This window comes from Pseudopodoces humilis, chromosome 6, assembly GCF_049639895.1.
Source record: "Pseudopodoces humilis isolate 2021_Gansu_Grassland_sample_001 chromosome 6, ASM4963989v1, whole genome shotgun sequence".
NCBI classification, from domain to species: domain Eukaryota; kingdom Metazoa; phylum Chordata; class Aves; order Passeriformes; family Paridae; genus Pseudopodoces; species Pseudopodoces humilis.
Window position 1 is genome coordinate 18,199,549 of NC_142205.1, and position 25,277 is coordinate 18,224,825.

The 25,277-nt window shown below is 36.5% G+C and overlaps 1 protein-coding gene across 1 annotated transcript; it reads left to right on the top strand.

Moving 5' to 3' along the window:
- The first annotated feature begins 2,893 nt into the window (after positions 1-2,893).
- On the top strand, positions 2,894-25,197 carry PI4K2B (phosphatidylinositol 4-kinase type 2 beta). The gene is made up of 10 exons (XM_005517795.3): positions 2,894-3,235; positions 7,247-7,404; positions 12,468-12,668; positions 13,154-13,285; positions 14,531-14,684; positions 16,208-16,275; positions 16,775-16,871; positions 19,283-19,416; positions 20,521-20,580; positions 23,744-25,197. The coding sequence occupies exons 1-10, from the start codon at positions 2,938-2,940 to the stop codon at positions 23,915-23,917; spliced, it is 1,476 nt and encodes a 491-aa protein (XP_005517852.2). The 5' UTR covers positions 2,894-2,937; the 3' UTR covers positions 23,918-25,197.
- The last annotated feature ends 80 nt before the right edge of the window (positions 25,198-25,277 follow it).

Sequence of the window (25,277 nt, forward strand, 5' to 3'; positions counted from 1 at the left end):
TCTGATTCTTCTGTTTTACAGTTTTAAGCTCAGACGGCTAATTGGCGTGTGAAGTGTACGTAGCGACCGTCCCGCTTCTGTAAGTTTAGTTAACCTGATTAGGATCTTTTGGGCGTTTTGACAGAGTAATCTTACACACCTGTTTGAATTGTTGGCTCATACCATAATTAACACGGTTTCTTAGCCCTTTGAGCAGAAAAGAGCTCTACAAGGTGTCAGGAAAATTAATCCACAAACACCATAGGTTTATGTCCAAAAAGGAGACAGAGGAGTCCTTTTTCTTTATTCGAATAAAGGGAGAGGCCATGGGGCATTCCCCTGGGGTCTCTCAAATTTTTGGAGGGCGCAGACTCCTTTTTATCCTAATTCCCGGCCGCTTGTCCCTTCTCCCTTTCCCCATAGGCTGAGGTACTTGAGAGGTACAGGCTTCCTGGAACGCCTGATACCTGCGATACCTTCCCCCCCCCACCCCCAATGCATAATCCCTTCTTAACTTTTATGGAATTCATAGTGTTCTTTCAGTGCCTCTTTGATCTTCTACTGGAATCCATCCCATTGTTTCTGTTGTCTCTCACTGATAGCTGCATCTTATCAGCGGACCCACGGCTTGTTTGTAAAGACAAACCCATCATTCCTCTCAAAGGTAAACTCTTCCCCCTTCGAGGTGCCCGCAGTCATTTGCGTTGCTGGATGTGTCGTGCTGCTCCTGGTCTGTATCACAAGAGGGCGCTCACCTAAAGCGATAAGCGCACGATTGTTCGTGTAATCCCCTTTTTAACTTCTGTTTCTTCCACGCCAGTGTTCCGACACAGTGCTCAAATACATATAAGCAGATGACAAAGTCTGCTCTGTTGGTTAGAAGGATAGGGACAAAAGCACGAGGAAAATGACCCATCTTATTTACGTGATGCAATTCTTAGTAATTTTAATCCAGGTGGCTAATTGAAGAGCATTAGCTATTTGGAATTAAAATTAATGGTTTGTTAATTACTATGATGGTAGTGTGTATTTTTTTTAATTATGCACTCTCGTGGTGTTTGAACTCTGTGCTACTGAAGAGTGATGCAAAGTAAAGGCATTGTTAGATCAAGACCTGTGAGCAAGTTACAGGATTCTTATTGAAGCAGAAGATGAAAACTACCAGTTAACTGCATTTAGAAATACAGTAATATGTGTAGATGAACGCATAAACCAGAAAAAATAAGTTGTTTTTTTTTTTTTTTGCTGTGAGGTTGGTGAAACACTGGAACAGAGTGCCCATGGAAGTTGTGAATGCCATATCTCTGCAAGTGTATAAGGCCAGGTTCAGTAGAGGTCTGAACAACCTGGTTTAGTGGAAGGTATCTTTGTCCACAGCAGGGGAGTTGGAAGTAGATGATCTTTAAGGTCCCTTTCAACCCAGGCTTTTCTATGAAATAAGTAATAAGTTATTTCTTGTTTATTTTTTTCAAAAAAAATTACTATCTTTTTAGAAGCTTGTGAATTGATTGTTCAATGGAACATTATTGCAACAGCCAAAACTCACTTGTAACTAAAGGGAGGTGCACTATTACTTAACTCTGCTGGGAAAAATGTCAGACTTCTCTCTTTTAGTCTTATCTGTTTGTTTGCTTCGCACAGAAATTAACGTCCATATAATTTTCTGTACAGAAAATTACATCTAGTTGTAACCTTCATCTATGTGTTTACTAGGCATCAAGTGGCTATTCATTCACCGTTCACTGAGTTCACTTTTAATAGAAAGGAATAGGAACAGATATGCAAATGTGAATAAATTTTATCAAATATTACAGATATTAGTAGTTACATAAGTAAATGACACTCGGCTTAATTCCAAAGTCCACTGGCTGACAGGCAACCCAAGAAAAAACAAACAGAAGTCCAGCATTTCAGTAAGGTTGTATTTTGTCAGTAACCAAGAAAAGTGATTTTTTTTTTCCTTTAATCCAGATTATGCACGTTAAATTCTTATACCACACTCTTAACTGTCACCCTGAAAACTAAGCCTTCTGATCTTGTTTTCATAGTTTTAGTTACTTTCCCAGGAAAGTAACTATAAACATAAGTTGTTTACACATTCCTTCTAGAAACGTCCTTTGATGGACATTTTGCATGACCAGTGTGATTGGGAAGGTGGTAATTTAATTATCCAATCCCTGGTCATAGTCGAGAATCTATAAATACTGGAGTCAGAAAATAAAGTTACTTTTCCTGTCATACCACTGAGACATGTTTGTGTGGATCATTCTGTGTCCTTTAGTGACACTTAACTATGAGGATAATGAAAAATATATACAATTACCATTTTTAGCTGGGAACTGATTTGCTCCCAGTGTAACCCATAATCCCAATTCCATCCAATCCCAATTCATGTATGTATCTTTCTCCCATATTTCACCAAAACTTGAGGAAAACCCCTGTTCTATAGATAGGATTGGGAGAACGCATCCAGACTGAAATCTGATGCAGAATGTTGGGGTTATAGTTGTATTCTCTTTCTTCTTATTAACCTATGAATAGTGGGGGAACATGGAAATAATGGCAATCTATTCATATTGTTTTCTCTTATACTGTTTCTAGGCTTCGCTTTGGGGGTTACAGTGATGGTATAGAACAGTGTGCAAAGTTTGGGGAGGGAGAGCAGCTGGCAAGCGGTGGCCAGGAGGCAAGCCTGTTCCAGACATAGAACTAAGCCGGGTTTCAGGGACGTTTTTGTAAACGTCCAGCGCTGAAAGCTGCCGCCCGCTGTCTGGCCCGGAGCAGCCCTCGGAGCTGCTGGCGCAGCCGCGGCCCCTTTAAGGCAGGTGGCGGGGCGGGCGCGGGGCGCGCGCACGCGCGGGGCGGTGGAGCCGGAGCCGGAGCGGCGGGGGCGCCCCGAGCCCGCCCGGCCGCGCCGCCGCCTCCCCCCGCCGCGCTCTGCCCCGGCCCCGGCCGCCCATGGCAGAGCCGGGCGCGGAGGAGCCCGACGAGCGGCTGCTGCTCCTCGTGGAGCCGCCGCCGTCGCCGCCTCAGGCAGACTTGCCCCGGCGGGGGCCGCAGAGTGCGAGAGCCGCCCCCGGCGGAGCCGTGCGGCAGTGTGGGGAGCCGGGGCTGGAGGAGGTGGAGGACTCGGAGGACTCGGAGGACTCGGGGCCCGAAGGGGACGGAGAGGACGAACCTCTCCTGCGGGCGTCGGGCAGCGGGCGCAGGCGGCGAGCGGGCACCGCCTGGGACAAGGAGCGCCGCGCCGCCGCAGGTACGGCCCGGGGAGCGGCCGGGGCGGCAGCGAGGGTCGGGCCGCGGGCCTGGGGGCAGAGACAGCCCTTGCCTTGCTCTGTCCTTCCAGCGAGGCTGCAAAAATACCTGTCGGGACTGAAGTGCGCTCGATGTGCCGTGTCCGATGGTACAACATCGGTGAGGGGCAGAGGTGTGTTGTCCTCTGTCGACGTATGGGCTCGCTGACAGATAATGAAAGGAAGATGCTGCAAACGGATAGAACTTCGACTACTTTGTGTGCAGGGCTGGTCGAACTCCTGTATATTTTTATGAGTGTCTCCACTGTCACTTCTCCCCTCTCTACGTCTGCTGCTCTGTTGGGCCTTGCTTTGTTTCTGTCATGTTGTTTGAAACTTGTGGCTTTGCATGTTTTTATGGTACTGGCTGCTGCTTCTTGTACACTTGGAGAAGTGCCAAGTTTTCAGTTTGACTTGCCTATCCCACTAGCTATTTTTGTGATCCCCATCGTTTTATCTTGAAAAGAAATCAGTCTGTATTTATTTGTTTTACTCATATGCTCACTTTGTACCATCACATGCTTTAAGTGTGAGTTCTGCTGTCATATTTTTGGTTTACATAAAAATTCATCCTCTTTTCATATTTTCAAATCAGTTCTTGAAGAGAGAAATACAGTATAGAAGTCCAGAAATGCAAGAACTTAGTTATCAATTTGAAAAGAGACACAAGCGTACCCACTATCTAATCTAAATATACTGGCAAAATTATAAATTATATTTGTTGCTTACTTTCTTTTCTTTAGACTTTCAAGCTTTCTGATTATGTGTAAGTTTCTATGCAAGTATACATCTAGGATGGGTTTGCTGACAGAAATGTGTGGAGTTCTATCACTTCTTTGCTTTTGCTGTTGTAATTATACTGTAGGATTTCTTGCCAGACACTGGCAATGCTGTTTATTTTGCAACAATAGGGTACTTTAAAAAATCCAAACAAACCCCCACCATCAAATTTAACAAAATAAGTTGTGCTAATAATTCTGTTTTAGTAACTACAGAGAACTTCTTTGGCCATAAAGAGAGAAAAATCTCAACTTTTAAGCGCTGGTCTGAAATGTTGTCCATACCTGTAATGTAAACATGCCATTAAAATTAGAGTTTTCCTATCTTTTTCCTACAAGACTGGCAACCTGTTACGGAGATAGTACTTCTAGTAAAATTTTTCAAGAAGCTTTAAAAAATAAGTTGATGCTTCAGAGTGGAGGCTAGAGCTATGGATCTTGCACCACTGAAGCAATTAGGATGATGAATGCAGGATGGAATCTACCCCAGAAGTGTGTAAGAAATCTCAGGAACTGGTATTAATTACAGCATCTCATCCTCTGTTTCCTTGTTCTTACCTTTTCTGTATGTGTAACCCTTGAAGGTGCAGGATTGTTTCACATGTCAGGTGGAACCAACATGCACCAGATGTTAATTATGTATGCTATTGCAACACAGAATGTTTCTTTAATGGAGTTATGGTCAGAATAGGAGAAGATGGTTAAAGGGACTACCTTTAATGATGATAATGTTTAAAAAGTATAAATCTAGCTTAGTGCTGAAGGAGTTCATACATGTTGCACTGCAAAGTGTATTAGTTTAGCTTAGCTCGTGTCATGCTAACCTGATGCAAGAACAGCTTTGAGGTGCATATGTGGATGAGAGTATTTGTATCTTCTTTGGCAAGTCTTCATCATTCCAGTATAGCAGCTTCACAGACTTGGGGCTTATCCAAATTGATGTGAAAAAGGTTCTCAGGCTTGGTTGTTGAACTGTGTGTGTGTGAGCCCTGTCTCCTTAGTGGAAGTTTAATGAGAAGAGTAATTTTCAAGAGTAATTGCAAGAGAAACCTTAATTAGTTATAATTGTAAGTTTAGAGACTGTACTGGGAATAAGTTGTGACATAACATGCTTTCTCAGTGGAAAAATTGATTAAAATAATTTTAAAAAAAATAAACTAACTCAAAAAAACCCCAAACCGAAACTCTTCCACATTCAGCAAGTACTATCTTCAGTTAATACAGCTTATTTTCTTATGGAGAGTGTTGATAAACTCCTTAAAACTGCTAGTTTCTTTGTCAGCCTAAATGTTTTTGTACAGTCACATCACTGTTGTAACATGTTTACTAGCAGCACAGTAGCAATTCTGAGCAAATAATGAGTTTCAAAAATTATTTACATCTTCTTTCAGCATGCAGTGTAATGGATTTTTTGTTTTGGTTTTAATTTATTATTTCTGAAGTTATCTTTTATGTTAGAAAAGACATGGTTGAAGAATTTCCTCAGACAGTGAGACTACTTAGTGGTTCTAGATTCTAGAATAAATGTACAGAAATTAAAAACTGACCTCTGAGTCTTCCACATAGTCAGCTGCAATCCATGCGATACAAAGTTCATCTGTAGGTTTTCTTCATCTGGAAGATAACTGTGCAGGATGACTTAGCATGGATGTTGCACTTCATTTGGTAACAGTACAGTGCACAACCCTGATTTTGCTTTCACTGACAAAAATACGTTGTAGTTGGAGCTCAGTTGTGTGATGTAATGTAGATGTGTGGAGATATTTGAGGCTTGACTGTGAAATAAGAACCACTGATTTAAAGTGACTTTTCCATAAAAATAAGTTTATCGTGGATCTTTTGGTTTATTTCCCTAACTCATTGAAGTACTTTGTGGCAGGAAGACCTTTGAACTTCTTCCCTCCCTCTTGTTGTCATACTCTAAAGTCTTAAAGTGTAGTTTATCACAGCAGTATTGGCCAAATAGTTATAACAGCATCTGTTCCGATGGGCTGTAGCTGTTGATACTTAAGAATGATCTGCTGTTAGCTTTAGGGTTTCTCTTCTTTGTTGCCAACTTATACTAAGATTTTCCTATTTTTTAATGCTTTTTCACTATTTTTGTTTGGAGTCCCTGCTACTATTTGAAGTGGTACATGCAAGCAAGTGCTCTAAAAATCTTCAAAAACTGTCCTGTGCTACAAAATAATATGTGGTTGGTTTATTTATTTATTTATATAAATTTTACTCTTCACAAACTGTTAAGGAGTATCTTTTTTGAATGGATTCTGTCATTCCAGAAGGATGTATGTTAAATGTCTTCAATTGCTGAAATGGCAACAAAGCAACTTAATCTGTAAATGTTTAATTTAGAATAATTTAGCTGTTTGTTAATGCAGAAATGAGCCCTAATGCACAGGCCCATTAGAATACACCCAGTGAACATGGGTAACAACCCTAGCCTTAAAAGAAGGTATCAAAAGTATCAGAACTTGTGAAGAAATATTTAAAAACTTGAAAGTTCAGTAGTATTCTGGCACCTTCCTTTCTACTTGTCTTTCTAAATATTTGCATAGAGTCCTAGAGTTGCACATGTCTGCACAGACCTCATCTTCTGGTCCGTAGGCAAGGAAATGCTGCAAGTCGTTTTAAGTCTGGAATGGTGCTGGTGTACAGTACCTCACTGCTGTGTTGGTGCCACTTGTGAGTGCTACATGTAGCAGGTTATTCAGTGGATTAACTTCCTTGTGTTTTAGCTGATAATAAACATATTAGCCAAGCTCTTAAATGAATGGTACTAATAATAATAATAATAATAATACTAATACTAATCTAGTAGTGGGTAATGGGCAGGACACAAAAATAATAGGTAAAATCTTTCAAGCTTTTTTTACAGCTGTGACTTCAAACTTTTTTTTTTCCTTAGATTTGTTTAGTAAATAAATAGTTAAAAGTGAAATCCTTGAAAATTGTAAACACTTAGCAGTGGCAGTCTCAAATTTGTTGTTGCAGATTTGGCTGATTTACTTGAATCAAAAAGTTGATTAGACATGGATAAATCAGTGGAAAAACTTGCACTGATTAAATGGACCAGATTTTTCAGCCTGCTGTTGGATGGGTGTCAGCAAGGAAGGCTGTTGGCTTATCAGTGTGTTTGCTTATGCTTAATTTGTATTACAAGTTACACTTAAGACTGGTTGTTTTCTTGTTTTTCAGGGCATACGGGACATACTGCAGATATGAATATATTTTTAGATGATCCAGAATTTGCAGAAATTATTCTGAGAACAGAACAAGCTATAGAGTGTGGAGTTTTTCCAGAAAGAATCTCTCAAGGATCCAGTGGGAGTTACTTTGCTAAGGATCCAAAAGGGGTGAGCATGTTACTGTAAAGTCAGATACACCATCAGCAGCAAGTTGAAAATGGAAATTTAAAAATTCTATCTATATGCAAATTAATTTAAATAAGTTATTAAATAATTTATTGTATGCCAGAATTTATTTTGGAAAAATCAATGCAAGTAATACTTAGATTTCTAATTATGTCTTGCTGCATAAGATAAAGCAAAATAACTATTATTTCTGCTGCAGTTTTATTTCTTTTTTAATGATCTGCACCAAAAAAATATGCAGAGAATAAAAGGGGCTCTAACATATGAAGACAACCCAGGAATTCCCATGTGCAGAATTTTGTTCTTTGTGTGTTTTAATTGATTTTTGCTCGACTGAGCATCTGATTGCAATATGGTTTAAGTTTCTTTAGCTAAACCTCCTATATTTTTCTCTCTTTTCTTCTTAGATAGCCTTTTATTCAGGTCATGTCTCCTTTCTCATGTACGATTGGTAGATGGGCGAGAAGAGTGGTATTATCAAATCTACCTTTTAACTTGTACTGGTCTGCTGAAACTTAGCTGGAAGATTTGGTTTCCCCTCTGCAAGATTTGGTTTTCCCTTCTGTAGTTGGTAAATGGTACCTTGAACAGTGTTACTTTGAGACAGAGAAGTAGTAGTTACCTGAATCTCTCTCTTGAAAAGTAACGTGTTTAGCATTATTTAGTAAGAGGAAATGATGTCTCAGACATGCTTTCACCTTGTTTTCTTTAAATTAGAAATACTTTGCTACTGACCTGTTTCACCAAATAAGACCTCCAACTGCTCAACTTTTGTTAATTTGTTACATCTGATTTTATTTTAAGCTCAATCAGCAGTTTTTAGCTCTTAGGTAGATGCAGGTATTCATTAATCCTGAAGATCCCAGTTGTACTGGAAATGGAAGTTGGAACACTTTGAATGCCTAGGTTCTCAGAGCATGTTCAAGATTTTTGTCATTCCCATAATGGTAATTTCCCTTTCATCTAGGAGGTAGTATGGTTTTTGTTTAGCTTTTCATCATACAATAGGTCATTAGAAAATATATCCCTGTTTTACCAGTTAAACTTCGTAGTTTAGTTTGTTTTAATGGCAAATCTCTGGTGATAGTTTTTATGCCTTATTGAGTAAGTGGGTTTTTTTTGGTTTTTTTTTAGAGTAGTTACCTGACTTTAGTATAAATAAATATGTCAATTTATCATTTTATTTTTATGGAAAGTGGCAGAACCACCCCTTCAAAATCTTCTGAAAACTGCAGTTCATATGCCTGTGTTCCAGGAATATTTGTTAGTAATGATCCTCTTCATTCTGGTGGAGAAAATAAAAAGGAGGGTCTCTCTCTCCTTTTGAAACCTGAAGGAAATAAAATCTTTCTGTAATGGTTTTGTGGGATTCTTGGTGTCACATGCAGTGCTGTGAATATAAAAACTCCAAAGCTCCAGCTTCAGGTCGCTCTTTTTTAGTAGCTTAGATCTTTGTAGATTTTCTGGTTGTGTGCTTATATACACATATTCAAACCTTATGCTGTTTTAAAAGTGGTATTTTCAAGTGGGTTTATATCTTATTTAATACGCAGTAGGAAAAAAAAAAAGTAATAAGTCAAATACTGGTTTTAATAAATAGTTTTTCAAAATTCCTGTGCATGATGTATCTGAAGAATATTCTAGAGTGTCATGCTAAAAATGCTTTACAATTGATCAAATTTTTTGAATTTTTCTTACTGCTGTGTAATCAAGATTTTTTTATTCTCAGAAAATTGGTAGAGAAACCACTAGGGAAAAGAAATCATACCATATGTGCATATCTGTCTTGTCTGAAGCTTATCTAGATTGATTTTGCTGGGTTTTGGTCACTAGCAAATGCCTGAGGTACTCATTGAGCCCTGACGATGGTGAGAGAGTATTTATGCATCATTTTAGTATAAACATAACCATAGTATTTTGGCTGGGCCATATTATTCCTTGTTTCTTATGTGGTGATTTTCTTATTGGTTTTACTTTTATTTTGCTGTTGTTTTTGTTCCTAGTTAAGTTTCTAGTAGTGACTTGCCCTCCTCCCTTATGCAGGTCATAGGTTTGAATATAAGTATTTAGGAGAAACAAAGATTGAGAAGACTGTTTATGTTATATGGTTCATAAAAGATTCATTGCAAAATAGGAAAGTATTTGGGATATGGGAGTGTGAGAATCATACTGAATGCTTAGCAGACTTTAAATTCTGCTTTTATTCTTTGCTTTTGTTCTAGAGCTTATCTGTGTTTGCTATCCATATTAAAGGTTTGATAAAACTTCATTTTGTCAATAGTGCAACTTTCATGTGTAGAATGGATTTCAGATCCTGTTTGAGTATTGCATCATTCTACTTCAGACCGGTTCTGTCACCTGCTTTCTTCTATTCCTCTTGAGTAATCTCTTTCTTATGCTGGGAAGGAGCTCATTAAAGATGTGCTAGGCCTTTTTACTGCTAACATTCTGAAGTGTTTGCCCAAAATGAATACCAAATTACAGATAAAATAAGCCATTTCCATTAGGTCACCCTATGTGCTGATTTGGTTGTATCAGAAAGATAAACTTCAAATTGCGTAATTAAAATTAGCTTTTTGCATTTACTGGCAAAAGTTTTATAGTTGCATACTGAAATGGAGTTCACTACTTAAACAGCACTATTACAGAAGGCTTGAATATTTCTGCATTTGTTCATTGTGTAAGCAATAAATAAAAGACATTGTGTCTGTTACAAATTGTTCTGCAGTGTGTTCCTGACAGTTTCAACTAATTGCTAGTGTTAATGGAGTCAGTGTATAAGACTGGAAAAATTAAGACTGGCCTTGGTAGCTTCTACAGATTGAACTTTTTGGTTCTACTCTGGTCCTCAACAGCAGTGGCTCCGCAAAGTGTAGCAAGGTTCTAACTTCAGCAAAACCTTGAAAACCATATCTAGATTTGGCTGTATAGCACAGTACAGTCCAGGCTGGTAATAGAATGAGCTAAGCTCCTTTTTTAAATGGGCACTTACTAGGAAGTATTAGCCAGAGAGTGATTCAGAAGAGATAATTAAAGGTTTGGCATGTACTTGTACCCCAACGATTCCAACAAATGCAAAGCTGCTAGCTTTGTTTTAAGCAGGTAGATACATGTGATTCAATAGGAAAAAATTAAATAACTTTTCAATAATACTGAACTTAACATTAGGATTTTGACTAAAGTAATATACCAAGTGCTGTGATTTAAAAATAATAATGAATAGTGAAGTATTCAAAAAACATGCTGGCCCTTCCCATTTCATAGAATATTTATTGCATTTGTGTAGGTCTGAGTTGAATTTTGTCTGTGCAGTTGTGTTCAAGGTTTTGAATGAACCTTAGAATTACAGATAACAGCCTGCCAAATGCAGGAGAATTCTTGTCAATTTGCTTCCTGACTCTGTTGATAGGACACTAATTTTATAGTATGAGTGCAAGTAATGGTATTTTTTAACTTAGTTTTCCTTGCAGTTAATGGGAATTAATCAAAATAGATGGATGAGACAGATGATGCTACTAATGCCCGGTGTCTTGTGTATCTGTTTACAAACAGAATGAATTAAGTTTTCTATAGTTACTTAATCTTGGGCAATCTTGAAAAAAGCAAGATTGTCTTGGAAAAATTGGTTGAAAAATCTCTAGAAGCTAAAACAACTGGTGAGATCCATTCGCTAATCCAGCTGAATCAGCAGCTACTGAAGAATACTGCTGGTTTCTGACTGCCAGCAAATATGTTCATGACCTGAGTGTGAATCAGCTTTGAGTGTTGGTGCAACAATAGGCAGTGTTTAGCTTATTGAGATACTCACTTTTTTCATAAGGGTGTACTAAAGTAGTAATATGTGAAAATGCTTCTTAAACAGTTGTCCTTAAGTATTTATCAGGAAGAATTTGATTTACTTGCCATTGTCCAGTCAGAAGGGATGAAGATGCAGCATCTTTATAGTGTTCCGCTTGAGCTACAGAAGAGTCATTATGTGAACTTTAAACAAAGTTTATCACAAACAATTGAAAGGTTATATATTTTAATGTGGTAATAACCCTGTGGCTTGAGATTAACAAATATAGAACCCTGTGTAGAAGACACCTTGAGAAATTGCCAATTTAATGCTTGTGCTGTGGAGCAGTATTGTTTTAACCTGATTCTCGAGGAATGTCTAACTAACCTATTGTTAGTTGCACCCTGTTCTGAAGACTTGCAGAACCTGGCTGGTTGTTCCAGTATCGAGCTGCACTTAAGTTTCTAAAGGATCTCTTTTTTGCAGCTTATCTGCTGGATTTTGAGCCTGTCGTATCTGGGCTTGTTAACAGTTAAATGTGTTGTTGTTTTTGTTTTCTATAGCAACCTATTCCATTTTATTCCAGTTTATTGTGCCTCAGTTGTCTCTTAGCTTAATCATTTACTGTTCCTCCTGTCTTTCATTATTCACATATTATGTGCTTATTTTAATTTTTTTTCAGCTTTCTCCAATTTGTTAACAGATTTCTTGAAGTATAGTGTCCAAAACTAGACACAGAGCTCTGACTAATTTTAATATTTACTGTGTGTCTCTAATGTAAATGATGGCTGATGGTCATTTTGATCCATTCAAACTCAGGGTAGTAAGAAGAATAGATTTAAAAGGAAATAAATCAGTTGATTTTTAGTGTTATATATGTATGTCACTTTCCTGGAGCCATTACATCTCTGAAAGAGGTGGTCAGTGAGTTGTTGGTGGACTGAAAATTTTTTTTAAAGATAAATATATATATTTTAAAATGCAGTGCTTTTGAATTTTGATTAAATTTTTTTTAAAAGTAAATGTTGGTTTGGATTTTCTCTTATGAAGAGCTTATTTTGTATTTGTACTAATCCTAAAGAAACACTTCACAATAAATTTATTTGGAATTCAATTTTTTTAGTTTTATTATTTCATTTAAAAAGAGCAACTGTAAAACACAGTGGGTAAGATTTAACCAGTATTTTCAAATAACTGATTTTTAAACTAATTTTAATATTTTGCAGCTCAAAGTGTTCATATTTTAATTTTATATTATTTACCTTAGAAAATTATAGGAGTGTTCAAACCAAAATCCGAAGAGCCTTATGGACATCTAAATCCAAAATGGACCAAATATTTTCACAAAGTTTGTTGTCCTTGCTGCTTTGGCAGAGGCTGCCTTGTTACAAATCAGGGATATCTCTCTGAAGCTGGTGCCTATCTTGTGGATGAGAAACTGGGGCTTGGAGTTGTACCTAAAACTAAGGTAAAACACATAAATTACTGTATTAAAAAAAAAAAAGCCAATATATTTGTCAGTCTCTGAACTGTGGTTGTGTAGATAGCCTTGTATATTGTGTTATTTATGAGTCATTTGTAAACTATTCCAAGTACAAAGGCACAGTGATTTAATGTAGAAAAAGTGACTGTGATTCAATTGATTTAATTTATAGTTTTGAGATCTGAATTGAATCTCTTCTTTGAAACCAGTTTCTAGCATTTTCTGATACCTTCTGTGCCTATGTTTTGATGAGATACAAGTTGCAAAAATCAGCATATAAAATTCCCATCTTTGTTTAGGATATGTAAAATAGAGAATTATAACCTTTTCATATAAAATTTATCTGTTGAAAATGCCTAATGCTTGCTTCTTTTTTAATTTTTTTTTTATAACAGAGCATAACATTAACTGTAAATTTACAATTGAAATAATGAGAGATTCTGAGCTGTGTTTAACTTTGATATTTTAAGGTTGTCTGGCTTGTCAGCGAGACCTTTAATTACAGTGCAATAGATCGTGCAAAGTCAAGAGGAAAAAAATACGCTTTAGAGAAAGTGCCAAAAGTTGCTAAAAAATTTAATCGAATTGGACTACCTCCTAAGGTAAGATCAAAAATAAGTAATTTGTGCACTTCCTGATTCTTACATAAAACTTTTAAAAAATTATATTTATAAGCAACTTCAAAGATAGAAGAAAAACTTGCTGCTTGTTGAAAACTGTCTGAAATTCGATACAACTGTTTTCATACAACATGTATCCACTCTTACATCATTCCTTCTTTTGAACTATTTTAATAATCTTTTCACCTTTTGTTTTAGTTAACAGTCCAGTTTTCTGCTGGAGTAGTAACATATTAGTTGCATATCTCACTTTTGCTCTATTTATCAATTGCTTACTACCTGTCCTTTCAGTGTTACATTTTGGTATTGTCAGTCTGTTTTTTCCCTGCAATTTATCTAATTTTTTTGCCTTCTGTTCTTTTTATTCTTTCGGGTACCCTGCTGTTGTGTTCTTCCTACCTCCCCTTTGTCTTACATGAAGACTACACTGACTAAAAACCTCACATCTTACTTGCCTATTGAGCCTTATTGTGTCCCCAGATTATCACTACAGTGTTCTAATCCTAAGCCTTTAAAACGCAGGTTGCGTACAGTTTGGGTAATCCACTTGTGTCATTCCCAGCAGTTTAGATCCTTGTGACATTGGTTGTGCAATCTTTTATGAGCATAGTTATTCCACATGCTATGTGTTTATCTATCTGCATTTTAGGTCTCAAATACAAGTTCTTGCATTTCAATCTTGAGCACCTTTCACAGGTGTAAGGAGCCTATGCTAACTCTCATGTTCTTTCTTGGACTCTTTTGGGAAATGTATTTCAGTCATTTTTTGCAAAAAGCATCAGTCTTGAAGACAATGGTTAATGCTGCTGTTCTTATATCTTGTAATTTTTAGTGAGTGTTCTCTGAACTGTGAAATAAGTATTTCCAATGAAAAAGAATAGGTGTTACTTCTTTCTCTCTGTTCCATGTATTTCTTGTAATATTGACTGTTCATTTACACTGACCTGCCTAGCTATGCTTTATTCCTGATAAACTCACTGATTGTTTAAACAAATATTTTATAAAAACTACCATCAGAACCCCACCTTCACATGATTTGACTCTCAAGTTGTTCAAGAGTATAGGAATGAAAGAGAAATTTATTTATTACTTAATTTAATTTTTTTAGTGTCATACTTCCTATGCTCTGAACTTTGAAAGTATATAATTAATTTTTCTGTTAATGTTGAGATTACTTATGTGACCTACCCATGTGCATTTTCCAAATGCAGTTTCTTAATATTTCAGGTTGGCTCCTTCCAGCTGTTTGTTGAAGGATATAAGGAAGCTGACTACTGGCTCAGGAAGTTTGAAGCTGATCCTTTACCTGAAAACACAAGGAAAGAATTTCAGTCACAGTTTGAAAGATTGGTTATTTTGGATTATGTCATCAGAAATACAGGTATTTGTTAGTATCTCTTGGTATTTATCTATTTTTGTGAGGCAGAAAGCAATGCTGCCTGAAAGTTGCTGCTTAAGGCTTTTAATACATTTCAGATGCTTTCTCATGATTGAAGGCCATAAAGATACATTTTAAATTAAAAAAAAAAATTACTTTGTATTAATACATTAAATATTGCAGTATAAAAACAGTCCAAACAACTCTTCGATTGTTACTCACTATTTTTAAGCAATGTGAGAAGTCAAGGATAAATGCTTTCATTGTGCTTTAATTCTGTGCATAGGCAATTAACTGTTTCCCCCATTAGGATAAAGGATGGTGAGGTTTCAGGACTCATAAGAAAAGCTGTGACTACAATTCCTTTTATTTTAAACTGGAGCTGATAATAGCACAGTTTCACACCAGCTCACAATAGTTCATATTCCTTGTATGGACTCTGAGGTACCACTGCAATGTGGAGCTGTCAGTTCTCCATTCTTGTTTTTATCACTCAGAAGCTGGGATTCTTCTGTTGCTTATGTAGGTGAATTGTAGGTGAATTACTTCTTGAGGAATTCAAAGGCAGTTTTATATTTAAAATACTTAGTTTGCTGTTTTGACAGAGGTGGCATCTTTAGTTTTCTTCAGACATACCAGATCTAACTCATTTTCCTTTTCTCAATTCTCTTTATGGAAGCAAACTAGAAGAAAGTTTCATAAGAACATATTTGCTAGCTGTTGCTATGGTCTGCCAGCTTTATCAGATAAGCCTCAGTGTTTCCAAAGAGTTAGTGTTTTTTGACATTCTTGAAATTGTGAGGCAAATACTCAAAATGCAAAACCTCATTACATGGATGATTTTACCTTCATCTAATATATCTAATCATAGTTGAACATGAAAATCTGATGAAGATTAAACTTAACGGAGCACCTTAAATGGCAAAAGGTCCTACAAATCTGTGCAGTCATGCTCTGTCTGAAAGACCTTCTCAGAGTGTTTAATCTCTCAATTTTGTCTGAACAGTGCAGACATTTTCAGTTTCTTGCCCTTCTGTTTAGTTTTGCCCCTTCTCCATCTTTGTAGAGTCTGTTTTCTCCATATAGTCAAAGATCATATTATCTATAATTTTGGAGGTCTTCTCCATTTCCTCATCAGCATTAAAACAAGCTTAAATGTTTAAGTCATTGGGGTCTGATAGTGTTCTCCTAAGGAAAAATGCACACCAAAACCAATCTTCCTGCATAAAATGTATGAAGATACTTTATTTTGGACTTTTCTTCATATTTTGCTGCATATTTAGCCAGTTGGGGAATCTAAAGAAGTAATACATACTGAAGAACACGTGGTAAATTTGGTCTTTCCACTGAATTGGTTGCCTGTACATTTCAGTAAAACTAAACCATATGTGATGGGAAAAACCCTTTTTGAACAGTTTTGCCTAACTCCATGGGAAAATTGTCAGTTTACAATATTGTTGTATGTCACTCTAAATGTGAATTTCTTTATAAATGATGTGTTGTGACATGCATTTTCCTGTTTAAAGACAGAGGTAATGACAACTGGTTAATCAGGTACGAAAAACAAGATGATGGACTTGATCTGTCGGATAAGGTAAGAGAATTGTACTGTGAAACATATATTCTTTAAATTGTTTACTTTTGTAACTTGGTCTTGCTGGAGATTAAGGGCATATCCTTAATCCTGGTACGTGGTCTTAAGAAATATGCTAATTAAAAATTATTGTAGGCAAAATGAGTGGAAAAGCTATTTTGGTTAGATTAGGTAGAACAGTGCTAGAAATTATTTTTATTGGTCTGTATTTTGTTCTAGTAGCTTGGGCTATAATAACAGCAACAATGTCCACTGTTACTCAGGCACATTTCTCCATTCCTTTGTGTTCTGCTTATCTTGTGTTTGGGGAAGGGCTTCTCTTTAATGGTGGTAGAATAAGAAATTATATGTGGTGGAGTTTTTTTGGATAATGCTTTATATTGTTTAAGTTGAATTTAACCAGTGAAGCTACAAAGTATATTATTTAGTGTTTTTAATGTGTTTTGCTGGTTGTGTAAGCACGTTGGTATCACTTACTTCTTGAATATTCTTTCTGTAGGATAGCCAATGGACTATAACTAAAGAGTCTATTAAAATTGCTGCAATTGACAACGGTTTAGCATTTCCTTTTAAGCATCCTGATGAATGGAGGGCATGTAAGTACTGCATGCTTCAGTCATTTTCCTATGGGAGTGTAACTTCCTAAGAAGTAATTTTTATTTGTGTTGTTGTAGTAAGGAACTAAGAAATCATCACTGTAGCTATATATTGGACTTTTAAATAATGTACTCTTCTTTGAAAAGTTAGCAACAAATGCTATTTTTGCAATGACATGTGATTTGATTCTTGTTCATATTTTTTACCTTTAAACAGTATTAATACATGGACATTCATAAACATAGTACTGTAGATAATGGTGGAACTGGAAGAATTTAGCAACGTGTTTCTCACACTTGTTTTCTTGAAAAACATAGTGGAAAATAACTTAATTGCAAGAATTTTCAAGTTGTCCCTCTGTTGGCCAAATTTATATTTCAAAATGAAGGGTACTGTTGTAGGTGGACAAGCAGGCAAGTCGGTTTTTCTTGTTTTCAGCTTTAGTTTACTTTGTAGAAGTTAATATTTAGTTAGTCAATTTTCCGTCTGCTTGAAAATACTATTACTGTTAAAATGAGATTGTTTTTGACCACGTCTCTGACTACTTATCATTAGGAGGGAAGTGCCCAACAGGGCTTTCAATGACTTCTGTGGGTTATTACCCAGTCAGGTAATTCTGGCAGTTAAGTGTGGGCTAGTTACGCTGTCAAAAGGCTGCTTAAGTGCTCCACCCAGACCTCTGTGCAGTCTCTATCTTGATACTAAATAGATGCTGTCCTACATATCCCTTGGCTACAGTCACTTCTGGAGCTGTTCTAAAGACACAGCAATTATAGCTTATTTTATACCATCTTTACTTCAGCATCAAAAAGAATAAACTTGCATGATCCTTTAAAATTCTTTTGCAGATGGACAGGTGTGTGATAGTTTTGTAAAAGTAAACTTGTGGCATAATTTTTACAAATTGCAGTCTCTTACTCCTTAGATCTGCTTGGTCATTGAGGATAACCTTCTCAAAGCCAGAGAGCAGCATTTGCCAAAGTTAGGAAGTTGGTCCAGCATGGATGAACAGGGAAATCCTTGCTGAATTGGGATGCAAAATTTAAGTACATTTAAAAAAAAAAAAAAAAAAAAATGTATACACTTCCCTGAAAAATTAGAGAAATTTTCCAAAAGTGCAAGAATGGAGTTTGGAATGTCAAAGCTCATCTGGAATACAGCTGGCAGAGGACATAAAGAGCAACAAGAAAGGGCTGAGTAAATTAGAAGTGAGAGTGGGACTGAAGAAAACTGCAGTAAAGACATAAATGCATAAGAAAGAATGAGTTACTCAATGCTGACTTTGCCTCAGTTTTCACTTGTAGGATTTGCTCTCTTTTGGATCTCTAAGCTCATAAGTAGAGCCCCTGGGAAGGGGCTTTTCAGAAGAAGCAGAAGAAAGGGAGCACTTAAGGAAAATGGTCATACAGAAGTTCATAGGAGCCGGCTGATGCTGTTTGTAATGCAGTTTTCTCGTCACTCTTGAAAGAGTATAATAATGTGAGAGGTTGCTTCAGTCTTCATGAAGACTGTGGAATAAATCTTCCTGGAAGCTCTTTTGTTCAGAACAAGAAGGTGATGGGGAAGCCAGCATGGATTTGCCAGGGACAAACTGTCCATGATAACTAGGCAGCTTTTAATGATGTCTGCTTCAGTGGCTGAAGGGAGGGCAGTGAATACTGATTGTTTATTTCTTGACTTTGGCAAGGACTTCTACATACTCTGTCATAATATTATTGTAGGGAAACATGAGTTATGAACTGAACAGACTGTAAACTATGTGGAAAACTGGCTGGACTGTCAGACTGAAAGGAATGTGGGCATTGTGAGGAAGTTTAGAGGGTACTAATGCTTAGCACCCCCTGCTGCTAGTGACTTTTCTCAGCTCCTGCAATTAATAGTTTGGTGTCTTGTTCAACATCTGGTAATGTTAATTACTTTTGCAAAATAATTTGATAAAAGCTGTCTAATAGCAATTACATGAAAAGTTATGAATGCTTTTCTCTCAGTATGCTTAGAAGAAGGCATTTTAAAAAGAAATTAAAAATATATTAAAAATAGTAACTTTTTTGTTAATTCTTCCATATGAGTAGAATACCTGAAAGATTTCTATTTGATTGCAGCTATTTTTTTACTCCAAAGGAAACCGCCTTACTAAACTAGGGGAAGACCTCGACTGTTGCTTACAGTGTTTATTTTATATACCTTTTATTGCTTTAACTAAATATTCATTGCTTAATATATTTCACTGTTTGAAAAAAAATGGCTAAGCAGTTGTAAAGGTGCTCTGGTAACTGTAGCCAACAGGAATGTGTGGGGTAACAATGTTGGGAAAAAGGGATGTTACTGAGAACTTGCAGTAGGTAGTCCAGTACTTGACTCAGAATTTCATTTTTGCTTGTTTATCACTGAGTGCACTGTTTTTCATTAGATCCCTTTCACTGGGCTTGGCTTCCTCAAGCAAAAGTTCCTTTCTCTCAGGAGACAAGAGACCTAGTTCTTCCTCGCCTTTCTGATATGAACTTCGTACAGGACCTTTGTGAAGACCTCTATGAGCTATTTAAGGTGAATCAAGTGCTTCCTTGAATTGACTGTTACTGAAGTACCTGATATTTGTAAAGGGACAGTTAATATTCGTAAAAAGAATAACTATCTAACTTCTGAATGCAAAGATACTCTGCTATTTTACCTTTACTGCTATTTTACCTTTAACATTGGCATGGTAGAAAGGGTTTATGTAATTACAAGGAAACTGTCACCACTGTGGTTAATTGATAGTAGTTAGCTCATCTGAAAACACAAATTACCTATTCTAAATCCAAGTTTCACATAATCAGCTAAAGCTAGTTTACTCTTACAGTGCAGATCTGTGTAAAAACAGCATTTAGCATACCTATGTGGTGTGTATACACTTAAACTGTAGCAGCCTGAGGAAATAATGTATTTTATGTAACTTAAAGTACTTCCATACCTTTCACATACTTAATTTTATATGCATATATTGTGCTAAGCTGTTGCTGAAATCTTGATCGTATTGAAAGTCAAACTCACTTTAAAGATACTGAAACCATCTACAGTATTGACATGTAAAGGGTGTCCTTCTCTAAAACATTTTGTAAACATTTGTTTCAGATGTACAAGTGAAATAATCCAGTTAAGGATTGAAAGAATTGGAAATTTTAAACTTTTAATGAAAATGCAGCTGTAATGTCAAAACTAGATCCTGAAACACATTTTTGCTATATTTGCATCTCTGACTTATTTGTGTTCAAAATGTCTCTAGGTTTGTTAGTTAAGTAGTAGTAAATCTGAAGGAAGAAGTATTTTTCTGCTAGAGTCATTGTGAGAGAAAGGGCAGTGTGGCATTGTGTGATAATATTAAGTCTGGTATCTACCACCTGTTGGTATTTACCAATGCCCAAAAATGGTATCCATTGATGTATTTTATTTTATGATGTGGAACAGTCTTCATTTTCACATCTGTAAACTTGATGCAATAAATAGACCTTTTTGGGATTCATACTAGCATCCTATTTGGAGCTTTCAAAAATTATTATAGTGTGGGTAAATATGAATATGCATATTATGATATTGACGAATTTACATGCTAAATATATAGCTAAAAATAAATGGGTTATTTACTATAAACTGTTTGTTTTCTTAATAAAGACTGACAGAGGATTTGACAAGGCTACTTTCGAAAACCAGATGTCTGTTATGAGGGGGCAGGTAAGACTGCTTTTTTTATATTTTTATGTACTTAATTTGTGATCACTTCTCAGCTGCTTTCTTTAGAGGTACAAAAACTAGCTCCTACTACACTGAATGACATTTGAAGATCTTTTCATCTGAGAAGACTAAATTTCTTTCTAGAGTTAGTTCTTATTTGTGAATAGATGAAACAGCAGAAAGCGTAAGCTGATTTTTTAAAAAAATTTTTACAGAAATTACTTTTATTCTGATTTTGTTTTATTGTTTTTGTGGGAGATGAGGAGGACTTAACTGTATATTCTTAGCAGGTATTTTAAAAATCAAAAAGAGTTATAAATTTGGGTGGAAAATTTGATGTCTAATTTCATTATGCTATTAAAACAAATGTGACTTTATTTTAGAGGGTTGACTTCATTATTGAAATATTAGGTAATTAAATGTCTTCACCCTATCAAATATTGAAACCATACTTCAAAAAAGTCCAGCCATTTTCAGGTTAGAAATTTGATAATAGTTAAGTGCTGGGCTTGTTTTGTTTTGTGGGATTTTTTGTGGGTTTTTTTAAACACTAAAATAAGAGAGGAGGAGGCTTCTCCATCTTCCTCCTATTTTACAATTTATGACTGTGTCTTAGTTTAGGGCAAATTAGGAAGGAAAACTCTAAATGGGGATTTCCTCAGGGAAATGCCCCTCCCCACTAACTGGTCTGGGAAAAGAAAAAAAAATAAATTCTTTGGAGAGAAGTGGAAAAAGCTGTTTATTTAACAGAAATTGAGTAATATTAAATAATGAAACCTCTTGCTGTTCAATGGGATGGCAAATCTAGGAAGAAAAGTCCTTTTCATGTGGTGTAGCTCGGCTCGCTCAGGTTCTTATCAGTCCCTCTGCCGAGGCCCAGGCCCCGGTGGGCCACAGGCGTGAGCTCCCGGGGTTTGGCTGGGTGTTCAGTCCAGAGCAGGCTTGCACAGATCCAAGAAAATTGGGAAAAAAAAACAAACAAAGGTCCAGGGAACTCCTCTGCCTCAGCTAGCTAGAACTAACTAAAAGCCAGAGAGAAGCTCTGTCCCGCTGTCTGTCTGTGCTGCAGACACCACAGTCCAGGAGCGGGATGTGTGGGAGTGATGTTTTTCCTTAACACGAACTGTGGCTTCTTCTTCCCCTTCTCTTGCTCTCAAAGCCAGTCTTAAAGGTGCAGAACTTAATATATAACATAAACCAGACGATTGGGGATACCAGTATCATAAAGTCACCCCAGGACAGACTGGTATGAAACACTAGAGAAAAAGCTTTAGCTAAGAACAAGTTTAGTTCATTGTAGGCATAAAATAGTGATTTCTGCAAGTGTAAGGCAATTGGACTAGGCAAATTAATAGTCCCATTTGCCCCAAATTTATTGAAACTTAGTCCTTGTGTTCATAAATCAAACATGGACAGTTTTAAGCCAGATAATTCCTAGAGTGTCATAATTCAATGTTTTCTCCATATAATTTATTGTATCAAGATGTGCCTTGCACAAGACTGCAGCTCTGTATAATCGCAGTTAACATCTTTTGTGTGGTAGCTAAAAGACAGAAAACCTTATATACTAAAATTGAATTATAGGAGTTGTTTCTGAAATAACCCTTCTGAGAAGTTTGTATAGTCCCTGGAAGGTGGGTTCTTGAAGTACTCATGCGTTCTAAACTGTATTAAGTAGCTTTTTTCTGATGCGACAATTGGCTACAAGGAATGAGTTATTTAACAAAATGCTTGAGGAAAAACACGATTGATATAATTGGAAGTGATGTTGCTGAGGTTGTCAAAATTAATTTTCCACTATAAAGGCTGCATATGGACCCTTTCTTCACACACTGTCCCTCAGGAGGATTTTAGCAGAGATTTGTTTTAGTTTTGAGGTTTTATTTACCTCTCTCTACCTATATAAGAGTGTGTTTCACTGTGGAAAATGTCAGGTTGTCAGGCATGGGAGAAATGCAGATACCGAGTAATCCTTGGATGCCATTGGAAATACATTGCCAAACAATGCCTTTTAGCACCGATTTGAAACAAAGTTTTGGTGTAAAACCAAAGTATGTTACCAGTCCATTATGGAAGACTTGGCTATCTAGATCATATGCTAAGGGATTCATTCAGTTGGGATGAATTTGCAATATATCCAAAACTTCTAAATGCATCCTTAAAAATGAGAATTTCAGAATAAGAAAATGAAGAATCTAGATAAAGAAACTGTAGGGGGAACATATCTTGCATGGAAGAGTCAAGGTCAAATGTAAGAAACCAAACATAGTTGGAAGCCTATTTTTTCAAAGTGTAGGAGAAAATTTTGGGAAGGGTTTCAAACCCAAAAGAAACCATTCTCTCAAGAATGTAGAGTCTAAGCAACGGGTAACACATCTACAAAGGATTGCCTTAGAACTTTGAGAATGTAAATGTCAAGTGGAGTTGCTGGCAGAACCAAATTGCAGTAAATAATGAAAAATACTTTGTCGGGGTTCTTTGGCCATGAAAGAGCAGAATAAGCAGAGGATCAGTCTTACAAGGAAGAAAGGGCCATTGTGCAGGGGAAGAAAGACTTGATATTAAGGATAACGCAAATGTGTCACTAGAGCTAAATTGAATACTTGCCTCAGTTTTCTGCAGGATAACATTGAATATGGAGTAAGTTATGGGGGCAGTCCATGAGCACTGAAGTTTTGGAAGAGAGATAACAGACTCCTGGGAGCTGAGGGCTGAATTTGGGTCTTAGCCCTGGGTTTGGTATGAGCTAATTATATGGCTTCATATCTTATTAGGAAAATAATTTGTAGCTAAACTGCTGGTACATTCTATGGTAAATCATGTTGATTTCTTACAGGTATTTTTTCTCTAAAGGTGCAGCGCTTTCAAGAGATGTGCTACATTTAAAATGCTCTTAGATTTTTCACTCTTAGAATTTTCTGAAAATTTGGAGAGGGCTGCATGAAATAGTCAGGAAAAGAATGGAAGGGTAGACAGCAGTAGGATGTTTTCATGTTATCGAATAAGTAAAGTATTTCTGTTTGCAATAGGTACATTTTGAAACTAATTTATTCAGCAGTACAGTCCTCTACAGAATTGATTGAAGAGTGACTAAGCCTGTTAGCCGCAGTTTTATTTGTGCACTTTAATCTCACCTGCTTTTACCTGTGTTTACTCTTTTTAGATACTAAACCTTACTCAGGCGTTAAAGGATGAAAAGAGTCCCATTCAGCTTGTTCAGATGCCACGAGTGATTGTAGAGCGAAGTAGCACTGGGAGTCAGGGCCGAATTGTTCATCTGAGTAATGCATTCACACAGACTTTTCATAGCAGGAAGCCTTTCTTTTCCTCCTGGTAGCAACAAAAATACATGGGAAGAGTAAGTTTATCTTAACTTTAGAAAGCTACTTGTGTGTAAAGGCTCTGCAATAATGTCCTTCTGCTGTATACCAAGAGCTCTGACTGCCGACACCTCAAAACTTAAATTCTAAAGACTTAAGAAATGTATTTTGAATGTAATAAAAGTTTACAATTTTTGTGTCAAAATTGTGAATTCTTATGTCAGGGAATAAAAAGAATTTGTCAATACTGTATTTTTATAGGCTAAATTAATGTATTCTGAATAATATTCTGAATAAGGGAGACAGTTTGCATATACTGAGAAGCTAATTTTGAATACAGTGGGAATTTTTTGTTTAATATAAATGTGAGAATCCATACACTATCAATTTCTTTTTATATGGCCTTTAAAAAATAGTTCAGAATGTTACCTTTGCTTGTGAAAATGCTTTTCCTTGGAATTTCTTCCTGGTACTTTAAACTGGTTATAGATTTTTGTAGACTAGTTACTTGAAAAGTCATGCACTTAAAAAAAAAATAAATCAAACTGTCCTTGAAAAACAAAGAAAGGGAGTAAGGGAGAAGATGCTCCATGTAGGCTTTTTTGCACGCAGGGACCAAAAATAGTTAAACAGTTGAATTACAACAAAATTCAACCCAAGTGAATACACACAGTTTCTACTGTGACAAAATACGAGTGTGTGTTTCAGAGTTGAAATTTCACTGTAGTGTTTGGCACTTGTATATTTAAGCACATGTATGGAAATCTGTGATACTTCTTTGGAGATGCATCACGATGAAGTATTTGCACCATGTTGTTACAGGTTTATTTTGTCATTCGTGTAAAGATGTGTTCATCACTTGTCACCAGAGTGGGTCTTCTGCTAATGAGAGAGGCACTAATTTGTTCATTGGAAAGCCAGTCTACCTTCTAAATTTCTAGCTAAATGCAGTTTGGGGTTTTCTGACTGGAAAAAAAAAGAAAAAAATCCTGGAATATCTACAGCACAGAGAAATTACTTTTGTGCCCTGAATAATGTTGTGCTCATCTGCAAATTGCTATTTGCATTTATGTTTAAGTTACCTGGTTTAAGACTTGACAGTCATGTTTTCTAGGCCTATGACTTATGTAATGTGGCAAATATTTTTATTTTAATAATTTTCTGGACATTTAAGACTGGGAAGGGGAGAAAGATTGCTGCTTTTATGAAACCTTCAGTATTTCAGACATCGCTGTATTTTGTAATTCTAAGAAATATTGTTGAACTCAGAAATAATAAAATGCTTGTATTTATATAATTTTGAGTGGATGTAAATATTAATGTAGTGTGTCAGCAACTTCAATGTTTACGCGTTAAATGGCTGCCCCGGGCCGCCGT

Coding starts and splice junctions, on each gene's coding strand:
- PI4K2B (XM_005517795.3), top strand. CDS start 2,938: ATGGCAGAGCCGGGCGCGGAGGAGCCCGACGAGCGGCTGCTGCTCCTC. Junction 7,405..12,467: donor TTGCTAAGGATCCAAAAGGG/GTGAGCATGTTA, acceptor TATTTACCTTAG/AAAATTATAGGAGTGTTCAA. Junction 20,581..23,743: donor TGTCTGTTATGAGGGGGCAG/GTAAGACTGCTT, acceptor TACTCTTTTTAG/ATACTAAACCTTACTCAGGC.